The following is a 15,342-nucleotide window of genomic DNA, read 5'->3' as shown; positions in this document are numbered from 1 at the left end:
GTGTAAAAGGGTGTGACCTGAACTCCTCGCTTGTCATTAGAAACTCGCATGAGCGCAGTGAGAATATAGCCTCCCAATGGAACAAATGATATCAGAAATTCACATTGCAGACTAATGGTTTCAGTCGCTATTATTCGGCGTCGCTGGCTAGCTCCCACATTTATGTTTAAGGTGATTTGAAGACAGACGAGCTGACACTGACAGCTGAAGGAGCCTCTCTCACGCGCGGTGGCTAACGTTTGGTCGTGTATGCTAGCTAGCTCGAGCTACTGCACTAAAAATACTAACACAAGTTACAGTTACCTCCCCATATGCCGAGTTTCAGTTGCGAGCTGTCAAGGTTGACAACGTAGTCCCCTAAAAATCTGTTGAGGACATCCACCACAAAGCTTTCGAGGACCATTTTGACGTGTCTCTCATCTATCTATCACCATGTTTACATTGTAGGAACTCGCTTTCCTTAACGTCAGATTACGTCCTGCGGTGGGCGGCGTTCTGACGTCACGGGATCCAGTTCAGATCTGGTTCAGCTCAGACTATCCGCTGATGCAACACAGGGGAAAAGCGAAGTATTATAATGTAGGTTTAAAACAGAGACCATTTTGTGACGATGGTAATACTCATTTGGACGACAAACAATATTTTCACCTTGGACTTTTATTAGATCGGGGCTGGTCAAAGTGGGGCCCAGGGACCATATTTGGCCCACTATTATTGGCCAGGTGTAATGAATAAGTGAATAAGTAAATATGAAAGGTTAGTCAGCTAACTCTGGCACATTTATATTGATGTGATGATTGAAATCTTGAGTATCATGTCTAATAAATAAATACAGTAATAATAGGCCAAATCATAGGAATACAAAATACATTATATTGTATTATATTAGATTAGATTAGATTAGATTAGATAAAATAAGATTAGATTAAATTAAATATATTAAATTATATTATATCATACTGTAAATCCCTGTTTAATCCAGTTTTGGGGAGGTGGAGAGGCCCTTTAAACACTTAGAATCTCTAACATTTAATTGTTATTTTTTCATAATTTGATCTTGTTGCAGAATGTTGAACATTTTTCCCTCATTACCCACTGTCAGTATTTTCAATTTGCCTTGTGTAACCTACTGATTGAGCGTCTTTATCCTAAATTGCTCCATGAACTATTTTTTCTACTGTACCATTATTCTAAATTATTTTGACAGTGCTTGATATTTTTATTTTCATTCCTTCCCAAACCTATCAAAGAACCCCTTGATAATTTATGGATGGAATAATGCACTTTAATGCACCAAGGTAGAAATGATAGCTGCTCAGTGTTTATTAACGTGAGAACTCAGACACACTCCTGGTCACTTAAAGACCATAACTGCTATCACCACAGCTTTTTTGTATCATGAAAGACAGGAGCTAAAGTCAGTGATATGAATTATTAATTTGAGTTAAATAAATCAAAATGAATTGTAATAGCCTGGAATTGGATAATTTTAATAGTTTTTCTACCGATGTAGCGCCTAAAACATATACCAGTCTTACTTTACATTGTTGGTGTTACAGCAATATCTCACAAACAGTTTGGTGTTATCACAATATATATATATATATATATATATATATATATATATATATATATATATATACACACATATATATATATATATGTCTGTCTCTCTTGTAATATTATGACACCATGTTGATATACACATCATGTTGTCTCCCCATCATTTTCAAACAATACACAAGATAATAAAGTGGTATCTTTACTCCTCTATTCAATTTTTAGAGGGAGCAACTGAGAGAGTGGTTTGGTGATAACTCCGATCACTGTCATCCTTCTCAGTGTTCCAGCTGCAGGTTTATCCAACACTTTCAACCTCAGCTGCAGCTCCAGCAGATCCTCTCGACTCAGCTCCGTGAAGAAGAAATCTTCGTTAAACACTGGGCTGCGGCAGTTTCTGATGGTGGCGCTCTCCTGCTGCTGCAGCTTCCCTGGTGTCAGACACACACTCACGGCACAGTTCAGAATTCGTTTGTCACCTTCGTCTCGTAAGCCTTCAACAGACACCAAACGGATTCTGACTGTGGAGAGGGATGTCGACATGTTAGTGGGGAATGCAGTTCGCTCAGCAAAGAGGCGAACTTTACCATAACCCTGCAAAGGGAGAACATGTTCTCGCTGGAGTCTCTCCTGGCACTGCAGAACATCCAGTGGGAAGAGGATGGGTGGGGCAAGGGTGAGTGAGCTTCCCTCTAAGCTGGGAGGACTACTGGGAGAGGTTGTTAAACTTAAAGCCCCCTTCTCCCACCTCCCTTTATCCTCTCTGTTATCAATTAGAGAGGGACAGGATGTTGCTCCTTTAAGACGGCCACTGCCTGATGGGATGGACAGGGAGGTTTTAGTACTGTAAGGGGAACTCAGGGGAGAGGAGTCACTGGAAGAGGGGGTCTCACTTTGTATGCCTTGTGCCTGTGAAGGTTTCTTGTGTGAAAACAAAGGGAGGATCCCAGCTAAAGGTGAGGTGTTCTTGGACTGGGTTGCCAGCTTGGGTGCTGCAGTAGGTATGCTTCTATCCAAGATGTAAGTGGGGCACTTGGAGTGGAACAAAGACTCCTTCCTTCGAGTATTCAGGCTCTCGTATATCCCAGCCAGGCCGTAGCCTTCTGCAGAGAATGGCAGGGGGTTCTTTGCAGCTTTCCGGCTGACAGGGAGATCACCACTCTTTGTCTTCTCATCATTTGTCTTCATGTGGTTAGTGTCCAAAGGGGAATTGCTGTGGGTCATCAGGTCCTGACTGAGCAGGTAAGGTGGAGTTGTCTCAGCTCCCTGTGGGGGACTTCTCTTGCAGAGCCGTGGAGGAAGAAAGAACTCTGGGATTTTGTCTGGTGTGAGGATGTTGTTATGTAATTTGTCCTTGGATGAAACAGAGAGGTCCTCCTCACTCTTCCCCATATAACGACTCAGCTCCAGAGGAATGCCCTCCATGCTCTCCTTGATCTTCCCAAAGACCCACATCGCTGTTTCCTGTTACCACGATCTGAGTGTGAAATCCTTGAAAACAAATCCAAATGTCTTTCCTTTGACAACAACAACAAACATGATTTAGACAAATTAAACACGTAACAGATGAAACACCATACACTTCAGAACAAAACAATTTTTCCAAACGGGAAATGAATTTTGTCCTCACCTGCTGAGACCATGATGTGTCTGCCTTTGAGGAAAGATGAGTATCTGTGTGACGGATGTGTCTGAATTTAAAGGTGAGTGAGGGGCTCTGCATCATCGGTCTGCCGCCCCCGCCTGCACCAGAAAACAAGTTCTGCTCCCATGCTCACACGAAAATGACACACATAATAGACAGTGGGAATCAAGACAATTGGAGACTGGATGTTTGGAAATTGCAGGTGCATCGATGTGCATTGAGTTGTATGATATGGGCTTGTCAGTAAACTGAAATGACTTTCCAGGCCAAAATAACAACAACAACAAAAATAATATAAATAATAATGCCTTTTGAAACTTAACATTCCATGAACAAATGTAAAATACAATTTTAAAAACATAGAAATCATATCTACGATATTCAGTTATAGTGAATATTTTTCTCTGGTAAATAAGTATAGATATCTTACATTTTATGATTTGTCTGTAATCTCCCAAATTATTATTGTTCCTTGAATTAGCCTATTGCTCATAGTTATTTTTTGAAAGCTAATTTAGATCCATACAAGTGAAGGAGTTTTATTCTTAAGGGTAAATAAACAAAATGATAATAAATTGTTCCAAGGAATAAAATTCAGATTCAAAACATATAAAAGTGTTTGTTACTGCGTTCAAAATGCCATAATAAAATCTGCTCTGAGAGAGATCTGACCTCTCTTCAAAGCCCAAAGACTGGATCACCACAGGCCCGCAGGCAACACCCACTACCTCAAATACCCAGTGACCTTTAAACAGCATGGTTGTCCATGCGCGCACGCGCGCACACACACACACACACACACACACACACACACACACACACATACACACACACACACACACACACAAACTGATATGATCTGATGTGTGGAGAGCTCTGACTCAGAAGAATAGTGGTGGCAAGTCTCAAAATGTGAATGAATGTGAAACGTTTCTTCTTTTTTTTCAATTTCATTTAAGGGAGTTTCATGTAAATCCAATAACTAAATTTTCTATCAGAACAAGATAAACAAGACAACTTCAGCAGAAATGGACCAAATATGTGACACAGCTGCCTCCCCAACTTCGACATGATCAACGTGATCGTGCAGACATGTTTCCTCAACACTGGGCGGTTGTGGTCACTACAATATACTTTCTTTGAAACCTTTGATCTTACACAACTGCTACTGTAACTACCAATATTATTTGATTCTTTACTCTTGGATTAGTAATAAATATCAATCCCATATTTGAATTATTAAATGTAGAGGCTCTTCTGACTGTTGGCACTGACTGAATTCACCTCCAACCAAGTATACAAACCAAAGATTTTCAAATACTGTCAGATTTTTAGTATGTCTGCTTCCTACAGCTGCTCTTCAATGAGACACAATCTCGATTGATAATTTTGAAAGGAGCTGAATTCTGCTGCATTATCTCACTGTTCACACTGTTGACAACTGTTTCATCAAAATACAAGCAGCCTTTGCTCCCAAAGTTCACTATTCCCTAACAGGAAGGTTCCGTGATTAATGTCAAGCTTTCAGCCACTAGAGGGCACTCACGGATCAGTTTTATTGGTGTCCGGATCAGGTCCGAGCTGCTGTTCCATTACGTCGTCAAATGGTCATGGAAATACACGACTAAGCAAATCCAATAAGGCATCTGAGTTTGATAATTTTATGAAATACATGTTGTAAAGCTACACAATACACACAAGCTTGATATATAACACACTTAGCTTGTGGGTACATAATTGTTGTTGTATATTTGAGGTTGTACAACATAAATGTTTGGTTGAATTTTTACCTCACAGGCAACCTGACAAATGACTTATAGATATCAGTGGTATGTAAAAAAAAACAACAACAAAAACAACCAAAAACCTTGTGCAATTTAATATAACACCGGTGAAAATAACAAACAAATAGAAGATAATAAGAAAAATCTGAAATTGAAGAAGCAGTATCTTGAGCATGGTTTTGTTTTTACTCCTTATCTTCAGGCCATGGTTACCATTGTGTATTTTTTACTGCCAGTAAGAATTATGCAATTTTTCTGCACTTGAAACAAGGAAAACCAATACATTTCTGGATTATTTTCCTTTTTGCCCTAAATCACACATGTTGACAGTATCAGTGCAGTTCTTTACTGGTCTTTGGACAAAATGATTTGTCACAAGACAGGCAACCTTTGCACTGGCTACTAACTAGGATTATCCATTTGGGAAATTTTGGATTCTCAAACTTCTTACAACAGAAAATGATTGTACACAGCAGCTTCTTCTTCCTCTTCTTCTTCTTCTTCTTCTTCTTCTTCTTCTTCTTCTTCTTCTCCTTCTACTTCTTCTGTGGTACAATATCAGTCCCTATAAGCTGCTCCTCATGCAGATGTGAAGGGCACAGCCAACCTTAACACAAAGATTACCAGTCGCAGGTAATTATACTCTAATGAAAGCATATTTATGAATATTATATCTAATTTCTGCCATTTGATCCCTCCAAATCCCACACACTTTTCAAAACAACGCTTTCTTATAATTAAACTTTAACTAAATGATCTTGATAAACAACATCCCTTGGAATGTGTGCGTGTGTGTGCATGCGTGCGTGCACGTGTGTGTGCATGTGCGTGTGCGTGTGTGTGTGTGTGTGTGCGTGTGTGTGTGTGTGTGTGTGTGTGTGTGTGTGTGTGTGTGTGTGTGTGTGTGTGTGTGTGTGTGTGTGTGTGACAGGGGATGAATATGAAGATGATAAATACATTGGAGGGGCCCTCTGCAGCACCTGGGGGTCAGAAGGCTTTTTGTGGTAGTGAAGCTTGACTTTATTACGCTAATAAAACTTAGTGCTTTCTTTAATGGAGAGATAAATGATTGGGAGTCAGAGGAGGACCTTGCCTTTAACAGCTGTCACATCTGCAATTAACGCTAACAAGAGAACGGTGTGTTGTTGCCCGCATGATGCACCATTCACCAGTGCAGAAGTGTTAAAATCTCTTCATTTTTGAAATAATAATTGATTATTTCTTCTTTTGTGGATTTCATTTTGTTAATTTACCATATAGAAGTAATGTTTTATTGAACTATGATTAATTCAGATTTATACAGCACTAATGAATCGGAGTAGATTAGATAAAAGTGCACAGGATGCCAAAACAAGATGGACATTCTTGCACATAAACTTGCTTGATGCATAATGAATCAATATTAATTCACTAAAGGGTTTCTATGTACTTGCTGCTGTTTAGGATGAATCAACATCTCCTGGTGACCTGGTAATGTGAATAACCACTTGACAATAAACCACAATTGGTTTAACCGTGAGGTATGACATCTTTCTTGCCATTGAAGGATGTAACTTCATCTGATCGCCCGCCCAGAGCTAAAGTTGACCTTTTACCCTTCCTCCCAGACAAAGAAGAAACAATGAAGACTTCAACTCTGTTTTCATGTAATTGATTCTCTCTCAGCAGGAAGAATTACCTCTCCTTATCGTCTTTGCTGATTCATTTTATGAATGGCAAAGAAAGACGATAGTGAAGGATCCATCAAACGCGTTTTTTTGGATAGTTCTAACCCTATGAAACAAGTGAGGTTCAAGGGTTAATTGCTATTTGGAGTTTGTAAATAATTATTTGTTTAATAATCTAAGATATTCAGATTTAAGATACATTTAGCATTAAATCAAGTTGTTTTAATGTTGGGCATCGCTACATCTGAGCTGGGTGGTACTGATGATTGTTCTATTCACTTTTCTTTGAATTGTCAGTCAATTCAAGCTCAATTGCTCTTCCATGTTAACAGAGTCTATTTCTACATCCCTTATCCCTTATCCCTTATCCATCCATCCATCCATCCATCCATCCATCCATCCTATGGAGCCTATCCCAGCAGCTACAGGTGAGAGGTGGGGTTCACCCTGGACAGATCACCAGTCCATCATCACAGGACCAACACATAGAGACAGACAACCATTCACACTCACAGTCACACCTACAGTCAATTTAGAGTATCAATCAGCCTCGTCCCCTCTTGATGTCTTTGGACTGTGGGAGGAAGCTGGAGTACCAGAGAGAACCCACACAGGGACAGGGAGAACATGGAGACTCCACACAGAAAGATCCTGTGATGGAGCCGGGACTTGAACCTGGAACCTTTGTGCAGTTAAGCACCACTGACCACTACACCACCGTGCCACCCCCTGACCCTTATGCCAAACTATAATTTGTTCAAATGTGCTGTACAATATATGGGTATGGTTGGCTGGTAACAATGATTGAGTTGGCTCTGAAACTGCCTTCCAAGAGTTAAAAAAAAATGATGTGGAAAAAACCCACACAGTGAAAAAGAAACAAACAAGGCTTGTGCAACATTAAAAAATATTTCAAAAGGCATCACTTCTGAGGAAACAGAACATCAGACCTTTACACAAATGTTCCTTTTTATATTAACCAAACAAGTCCTGCCTAGATTCAAGGTTTTAACAAGCCAAATTATAAGGTTTTCTCTGTAACATTGCCAATGATTATCTTTTGACATTGTCTGATGAGATTTGAAATTCTAAGTACAAACTCTGAGCAGACAGAGAGCTGATGATGCACTTTGTTAATTCCCATTTCACTTTAATCTCTATTATGGAGCCTTCAAATGAGCCTATATGGGCAGTCATTCTCTCTTATAGCACTTAACCTCGTATAAAATTGGAGAAGTTTTTTGGCCGGAGAACTTCTCTGTCGGAGAAAGTAAGAAAGTAAGGATGTCAGAGAGGAGAAACAGTGGGAAGGAGGCCAAAATGTCTGAACTGTTGACCTGTTTTGAATTGATGATTAAATGTAATAATGGTTAATAAGGTGTAATAATTTGGGCCAATAAAGATAGATGGCAGATTGAAGATGATATGAACTGTTTCAGAGGACCTTACTCTGAGGACAGATAGGAGACAATACACTTCAGCTGGGAGTGGGGGCAGATTAAAGTTGACCCCTGGTCAGTGAATCATTGTCTAATTATTAAGGAGAAAGAGAGAGATAGAAAAAGAGGGGGAGAGACAAATGGATGAGGGAAGGAAGGCGGAGAAAGCAGAATGCTGGGGAAAAGGTGGAGTCAGGAGGAATAAAACAAGCGATGAGACAGATAGAGTTGGAGAAAGAGAACGCCAGAGTAGGAGACGCAGGGACAAAGACGTGTGCGCTGGTCCAGAGTGACCTGTCCTTAGAACTTTCATCCCTTTACAGCCTCACTCTGCTTCAGGCCTCGTGCCAATATGCTAACACACCTCAGATGACATTTTCATTGGCTGGTGCTGACTCCTGTCGACATGTGCCAGCTGACTGTCGTCTGACTTTTAAAGGGCCGTTGCAGTGAACACGGCGAGGTGACCATTAGCTAGATAAGAGCAGACGTAGCCATATGTCAGCTGCCTGCTTGCAGTGAATCACACACTTATGCAATAAATTATAATTTGCACCAGACCTGTGGTATGAGTCAGAGGTCCCAGTGGAGGTAAGTGAAGTTCTTGTTCTTGCTGAGACTTTGGGCATCAAGGATGAAGATAGGTGCTCCGAAGGAGATGGGAGAGGGAGTAGGCTCAGGAGGACACTTGTCTGTCAAGTAACTGAAGGGTTGCTGGCTCGAACCCTGCTTCCTCCAGAGACCTGATGAGTAGGTTAGAGTAGCAATGTTGAAAAGCTCTCGTACTGTGAAAGGGTAAAAGTCCATCCATCCATTGTCTTCCACTTATTCCTATTAAGGGTCGCGGGCGAGAGGCGGGGTTCACCCTGGACAGGTCGCCAGTCCATCGCAGGGTCAACATACACAGACAAACAACCAGTCACACCTACGGTCAATTTAGAGTATCAATCAGCCTTGTCCCCTCTTGATGTCTTTGGACTGTGGGAGGAAGCTGGAGTACCAGAGAGAACCCACACAGGCACAGGGAGAACATGCAAACGCCGCACATAAAGATCCCGTGCCTGAGCCGGGACTCGAACCCGGAACCTTCTTGCTGTGAGGTGACAGTGCTGACCACTGCACCACCGTGCTGCCTAAAGAGTAAAAGTGCTGATTAAATTCAATCATTTTTACAAGAGTCACCTCCTTCTTCCTTGTCCTCTGCACAGACCATGCAACTGGACAGAACCAGGCTGTCCTCCGTGAAACACAGTGCCACCGGAGGGAGAACTTCTGTCTGCATAGCGAGGTCATCATATCTGTCAACCAGAGGGTGCTGTTGAGCCATGCTGTTCGTGCGCTAAACCCTCATCTGTTACTAGCTTGGCTGAGGGTAAACATCTCCACAGGTTAATAAATGTGATGCTGATCAAAACTTTTGGCCTCCTCCCTGGCAGCGCAGGTGTGCATGACCTGAGAGTCTCAGTCCGACCAGGAGGCCCCTTCTTCTCTTGATACGTGTCTCTTATGTGTCTTTTATTTTTCATACATTTATATGAAAAATGTGTGTGATTCTTTAGATGAATAATTTGATTCCAAATGGGTTGTACCAGCTGTCACACTCCAAAGTCTTTTCTACAAAATCAGCAAAACCTCAGTTTGACTGGAGGCTAGGAGTACATTTGCATTAGGGACAAACCCAATGTGCAACGGCCATATTCATAGACTCTAAAGTAACAATAATTAATTAACTGTTAACTTAATAACTATGAAATATATGACTGAATTTGAATGTCACGAACAAATTCAAGGGGGGAAACCAGACAGGACCATCGTGCCCTGTTGGCATGTTTATTTCTTATCACTGACAAACCCGGTGATCCCATGTTGCTCTTGAAGCATCTGAAATTGCATCATTCACTGAGCAACATTGCTGTGAAAACTGCCGGTGCGCTTGATGACCAGTCCAGCCCTGCTCTGGGCTGTGTCTTGATACTTTTTGGGATTCATGTTCGAGCGAACGGAGCTCGAGTATGCAGTAAGTCAATGAATGTCCTCTCAAGAATAGAAGTGCAAACACGTGTGTGTGCTTAAGTTAGTACGAAGGACACATCAGATCAATAAATTAAGCTGCTCATTATGATGGCCTGCTCTTCCTGGTCATTAAAAAAACGCATGTAGAATTTGCCACCCTGGCCCCTATGAGGTGTGGGTAATTACCGCTAATGTATCATTGTCTATTCAAGACTCTGACGTTTCGTTTCTGAGGGCTGACAGTAAAACACCTCTGACCTAAATGTTTTATTCATTCATAAGAGTCCTATTACTCATTTTAAACTCACATTTATCATGATGAACAGTGTATTCGTTATTAAAGAGGGTTTTTTAATGTATTTGTGTCCTTTTTTAGAAAATCTAAATCGGCCCAGACTGTTTTCTGACCGAAAAGTAATTGTACATGCTTGGGAGCTACTTGTGAGTTCTCAATATCATTCATTTGTTTGTGCCAAATAACTAAGTAGAAAAATAAAAACCCAAATGTATTCAAGTGTACATGACATTTTCGATGTGATATGAAGTTGTGATTATCTTAGGAAGAGCCTATTTCTGAAAGATCCCCAAATCATTCAACGCAGAATAACTGCAGTTTTAATTTTGAGACGATACGTAACACTGAAACACCACTAACCTTGATATTCATCCATTTATTCTTCTCATAATTACTGTGTGATACTCATCAACATCTGACAGCTCCTGATTCAAATTCATACGCCCGTCATTTACTTTCACCAGTTTAAAGGAAGAAATCCTGACAGTCGCAAAAATAGATAGAAAGGCCATTTTAAAAGTGAATAAAAAAATGAATTAAAAAGTTGAAATAGAAATATTGATATTTATTGAATTATATAATCCCACTCTTATCTTTACAAGTCTTAACAAGTCAAGGAAAGTTAATGAATTTCAGTCCTGTGAGTGTAAATCTATAAGGCTCCCTGCATCTTAAAATGCTTATTTTCCGGTGTTTGGTTGCTTGGCTCAAACGATTAAACTGATCCTAAAATATACCTTCTATTTCCCTGTGCGTGCGTTTGTGTGGAATTTGGGAGACGTCACTTGACATTATGATTTGAGAGGCATCTAACTCCAGTGTTGTGAAGACTGAGGATCGTGGAGGGTAATAATGGCTGCATTATTACTCCTCTTATTGTGTCTTAATTAGCGGCATTTAATTATACACTAATGCAGTGAGGGCTATTAAAAACACTGAGGCCCGCTGATCAGGGAATTAAAGCGACACACACACGAACGCAAACACACATGCACAAACACACGAGCGCACACACTTTTGTCATGCTGTAGAAATCTTAGTTCCCTTTAAATAGGAATTACAGACACCCTGCAGGGAGTGTGTGGGAAAATTTGTTCATGTGCAGAAGAGCTGGAGAAGGTGGTGACAAATAAGAGATCACATCAGGTGCACTAACAGGAGCTGGACCAAAACAGCAAAAAAAAAAAAGAAAAAAAAAGAGAGCAACATCTACACTGTATATCACAAAATTTTTAAAATGTGGCAAACAGACTAAAGATTTTTTTAAAAGATTAGGAGGATAAAGGAAGTCGATTGTATATGTATTCTGCTCGTTAGCAATCACACTCTAAATAGGTTTTAATTTTTCACTCCCACGCCTCTCCTCCACTGGTGCATCTCAATTATTTGTTCAGAGGCTGGTGTGACAATAGTGTCGGCTTTAGGAGCCTTTGGGATGCTAAACAGGGCACAGGGAGGCTGAATATAAGTCATTTTTAGTGGGCTGAACCAGGCGCTTTATGCAGCTGGAGAGGACAAGCTTCAAAGCTACATTTAAACAGAGCAAACAAAAGAGCAAAACTTGATCCGGTCATCCTGCCTGCGTTTGAAGTCGTCAGGCTGCAGCCCAGACGGTTGGCTGCTGATATCCATCTTATCCTTCACTCCTCTCCTGGAGACAACAGGCATCCACACACACATGCCCGTTCCATGTTCCCCACTGCTGCGCACATGTAAAAATCAGTCACAACTCATATGATTTTGGATGTAAGTTTGACAGAGACATTTGTTTTTTAAAGTTTTTTTTTTCACATCTGATGTGTATCTCTCAACTTCAGGAACCTGTTGTGTTGCATTCGTGAGAATGTAAAACACGGCATGCTTCCTGAGGATTTGTCAGTATTCACATCTCTAAAATGCCTCTGAAAACACCAATGTTCATCTTATTTAAGTGACGAGCAACCAGGACTTTTACAATCAAAGTGTTGATTATATGGTGTTGTTTCTATATATGTTATTCAGCAAACATTAAATACTCATAGAACTATTATTCCACCCATGAATTGCTGCAGTCAGGACTTATAGGTTGGAATATTTCTAAAAAGTTCAACTTTAATGTTTGACTGCTGATGCATGTATGAAAAGAAACAAAACTTAATCAATTAACATATTACTTATTTCAGTGGAAAGTAAGCAGTGCTTTTAGTCTAATTGTACTTTGTATTCAGTACAATTTTTAATCTGTATTAATATGAATATTTTTTTAACACCATACCAACCTTAAAATGTAAGTATTAGGAAACACTTGACATCGTGTAGGTTATACCGGCCAGCGTTGAAATTAAGTAACTCATATAAGAGCCACTGTGTGTAAAGGAATTCACCGTCTTTTTCAAGCAATTGTTTGCACACAGAGATGATTAATTGAATAAATCAGTGAAATAACTAAGACACTCGAGAAGTTTCGGTTGTAAGGTCTTTATAAATATATTCAGATAAATGATGTTATAATACAAGCATATCATTTTTGATGCTACAGTGACACAAACGGTTAAACAGGCCAATTTAACAAAGACATGAAGGCCTTTACTTTTTTTTAGCAGGCAGGCCCGCCATAAATTAAAATAACAGATAATATAGCAAAATGAGAGCCAAAAGTAAACACACAGCTGATGGTTTGCGTTTGAAAAAAAAAGGTCTAAGACCGTTTGTCCTATAAATCAAAACTTTCTTTGGGTTTAGCGCATCAACTTCTCTGATTGTATTTATCAGTGCCACATTACACTTTGTGGTAAATGCCCTCATAAACTGTGCAAATAAATTATGATTGAAGTCAAGAATGAAAAAAGCATTACACGGCACAATGTTAACCTTAGTTTTTAAACCTCTCCAACATCTGCACATTAACTGACTTACGCTGACATGAATATTCTTTCAAAAGTGATCCAAAATTTACCCGTTTAAGACAGCAGGAGAGTCGGGTGTAGAGGGTTGCCTTTCCCCTCCAACAGATCACTTTTCTCCATCACCGAGGCTGGAGCGCAGAGCTGTGCCGGGCCGGACTGCAACCCAGTCAGACCGGGCACGGGACCCAAAGACGGTGTGGGTTTTATTGGGACAGGAACGGCGGGCAGCGTTTGCCCGTTGGCATTATGATACAGGCCCTTAGCTGACACGCTGAAGGGTGTGTACTCGGAGGATGCTGGCAAAGACACGCTACCCACGGACTCAGACAGCATCCCGACGTGCGGCCACATGGAATTGACAACGCTGCTGAGCTGTGTGGGCACCGGGTAACCCAGGTGGTGCATGACCGAGGTAAGAGGGAGCCCGCTGGCCATCACACCCTTGTAGTCCCGACCGATAATGTTCTCTATGGCAAAGGGGTGCTTAAACCCGCCGGGCTGAGCGCAAGTAATGCCCCCGTAACCTTGAAAATGCGGCAACCGACCAACGGCGCTTGTCGGGCCGGCTGGGTGGTCGTGGTGGCTGGATGCTGTGCCGAGCTTGCTCCCCGGGTGGTGGTGGTGGTGATGGTGATGGAAGTAATGCATCATCGGTGCGCTCTTACAGGCCATGTGCTCTGTACGCAGCACCTTAAAGCGCTTCCGTCTCCTCAGGAAGCTGCCGTTCTCAAACATGTCCCCGCAGTCCGGGTGCAAAGCCCAGAAGCTGCCTTTTCCGGGCTGATCAGGCCGCCGTGGGATCTTAATGAAGCAGTCGTTAAAAGAAAGATTGTGTCTCAGGGAATTCTGCCACCGCTGGGTATTCTCTCGGTAATACGGAAATCGGTCCATTATGAACTTATAAATGTCACTCAGAGGGAGCATCTTCTCGGTTGAGTTCTGGATAGCCATCGCTGTCAGGGAGATGTAGGAGTATGGGGGCTTCTGGTCGCTGTAGGAGTTCTTTCCGGGACGGGGCATGGCTGCTCACTGCGTTCTTGGCGTTTGAAGTGTTAAATACGAATCCTTGAAATTACAAACTTGATATCGGCCTACTCACAGAGTTAACGTCACACTCTTATCAGTCTCCATCCGACATATTTGTTCCAAAGTTCTGAGCCATCTGATCTCTCTTCCAACAGGTGCAGGATTTATATCAATCAATACAGCGGCCACCGAAAGCTTGAATGTCCCCAGGTAAGATCCTTGGAAGGCTTCTGAATCACAGGAAAGTTTCTCCCATGCGTCTCTTTACAAGAGGACGTATTTGGTTTCGTGCGTAAAAGTCCGTGTCTGTGCGTAAAAGTTGAGAGGTTCTCTCAATTTTCCAGTTTGCGCGGCGGTTTAAGAGGCTGAAGTTTGTTCTCTACGCCCGATGTGTGCTCCTCTCCTCCTCCTTGCGATGCTCCACTGGAGCGCCGTTTTTGTAAGACCCCCGCAGGTCGTTGGCTCGTGCCTATTATCCAGACACTTAGGGGACACGTCGGGGGAGATCAGGGGACTGTGTGTGTGTGTGTGTGTGTGTGTGTGTGTGTGTGTGTGTGTGTGTGTGTGTGTGTGCGTGTGTGTGTAAGAGAGAGAGAGAGAGAGAGAGAGAGACACACACACACACACACACAGATAGCATATGAATAAAAATGAAGGGTGGGTGGTGCGTTATTCTTTAATCTCCTATTTACCAATCAAGCCGCAACCAAGGTCTGATTTTTTTTATACCAAACCTTAATGTATCATTCATTTCTAAGTTATTAATCGTCTTGTTGTTCATGACGTCTTCAGGGCAACCATGAACCTTGACCTGTGAGCTCAAGACCCATTTGAGGTTTTTTTTTCTCCTTTCTTACTTTATTGTGACTCCAGAATGCATAAAGAGATATATACACATATATTAAGCCAAAAACAAAAATGCTACAACACTTCCAGTCCATCGCTACTATAAACGTGCAGTTAAATGAAATGGTTCAACCGAATGCGCCAGCTTGTCTTGACCTGCATTGTAGTGACAGAGCACCTGC

At 41.4% G+C, this 15,342-nt stretch overlaps 3 protein-coding genes across 7 annotated transcripts in view; all 3 read right to left on the bottom strand.

The window, feature by feature from the left end:
* The window catches only part of vps13a (vacuolar protein sorting 13 homolog A), a 32,094-nt gene extending 31,624 nt beyond the window's left edge, over window positions 1–470 (bottom strand). For all 5 annotated transcript variants that reach the window (XM_086206234.1, XM_086206235.1, XM_086206236.1 and 2 more), the window contains exon 1: window positions 304–470. In XM_086206234.1, coding sequence (XP_086062360.1) covers window positions 304–403 — 100 coding nt within the window. In that variant the 5' untranslated portion in view covers window positions 404–470. The remainder of the gene's footprint in view (window positions 1–303) is intronic.
* A 1,437-nt stretch (window positions 471–1,907) lies between these two features.
* On the bottom strand, window positions 1,908–3,015 carry LOC147259954 (C2 calcium-dependent domain-containing protein 4C). Its single transcript, XM_086205209.1, has 2 exons — window positions 2,083–3,015; window positions 1,908–1,991 (listed from the first exon to the last, which is right to left on the bottom strand). The coding sequence occupies exons 1-2, from the start codon at window positions 3,013–3,015 to the stop codon at window positions 1,908–1,910; spliced, it is 1,017 nt and encodes a 338-aa protein (XP_086061335.1).
* A 10,048-nt stretch (window positions 3,016–13,063) lies between these two features.
* On the bottom strand, window positions 13,064–14,308 carry foxb2 (forkhead box B2). Its single transcript, XM_086205315.1, has one exon. It carries the CDS (start codon window positions 14,306–14,308, stop codon window positions 13,343–13,345), a length of 966 nt encoding a protein of 321 aa, XP_086061441.1. The 3' UTR covers window positions 13,064–13,342.
* Between the last annotated feature and the right edge of the window lie 1,034 nt (window positions 14,309–15,342).

The sequence above is a fragment of the Aulostomus chinensis genome, chromosome 6, assembly GCF_037954235.1.
Source record: "Aulostomus chinensis isolate RoL2024-O1b breed Wild chromosome 6, RoL_Achi_v1.0, whole genome shotgun sequence".
Lineage (NCBI taxonomy): Eukaryota > Metazoa > Chordata > Actinopteri > Syngnathiformes > Aulostomidae > Aulostomus > Aulostomus chinensis.
Note: the sequence above shows the minus strand (reverse complement) of the source record. Positions and strands in the feature narration are given on the sequence as shown.

Coding starts and splice junctions, on each gene's coding strand:
- LOC147259954 (XM_086205209.1), bottom strand. CDS start 3,015: ATGTGGGTCTTTGGGAAGATCAAGGAGAGCATGGAGGGCATTCCTCTG. Junction 1,992..2,082: donor TGTCGACATCCCTCTCCACA/GTCAGAATCCGT, acceptor GTCTGACACCAG/GGAAGCTGCAGCAGCAGGAG.
- foxb2 (XM_086205315.1), bottom strand. CDS start 14,308: ATGCCCCGTCCCGGAAAGAACTCCTACAGCGACCAGAAGCCCCCATAC.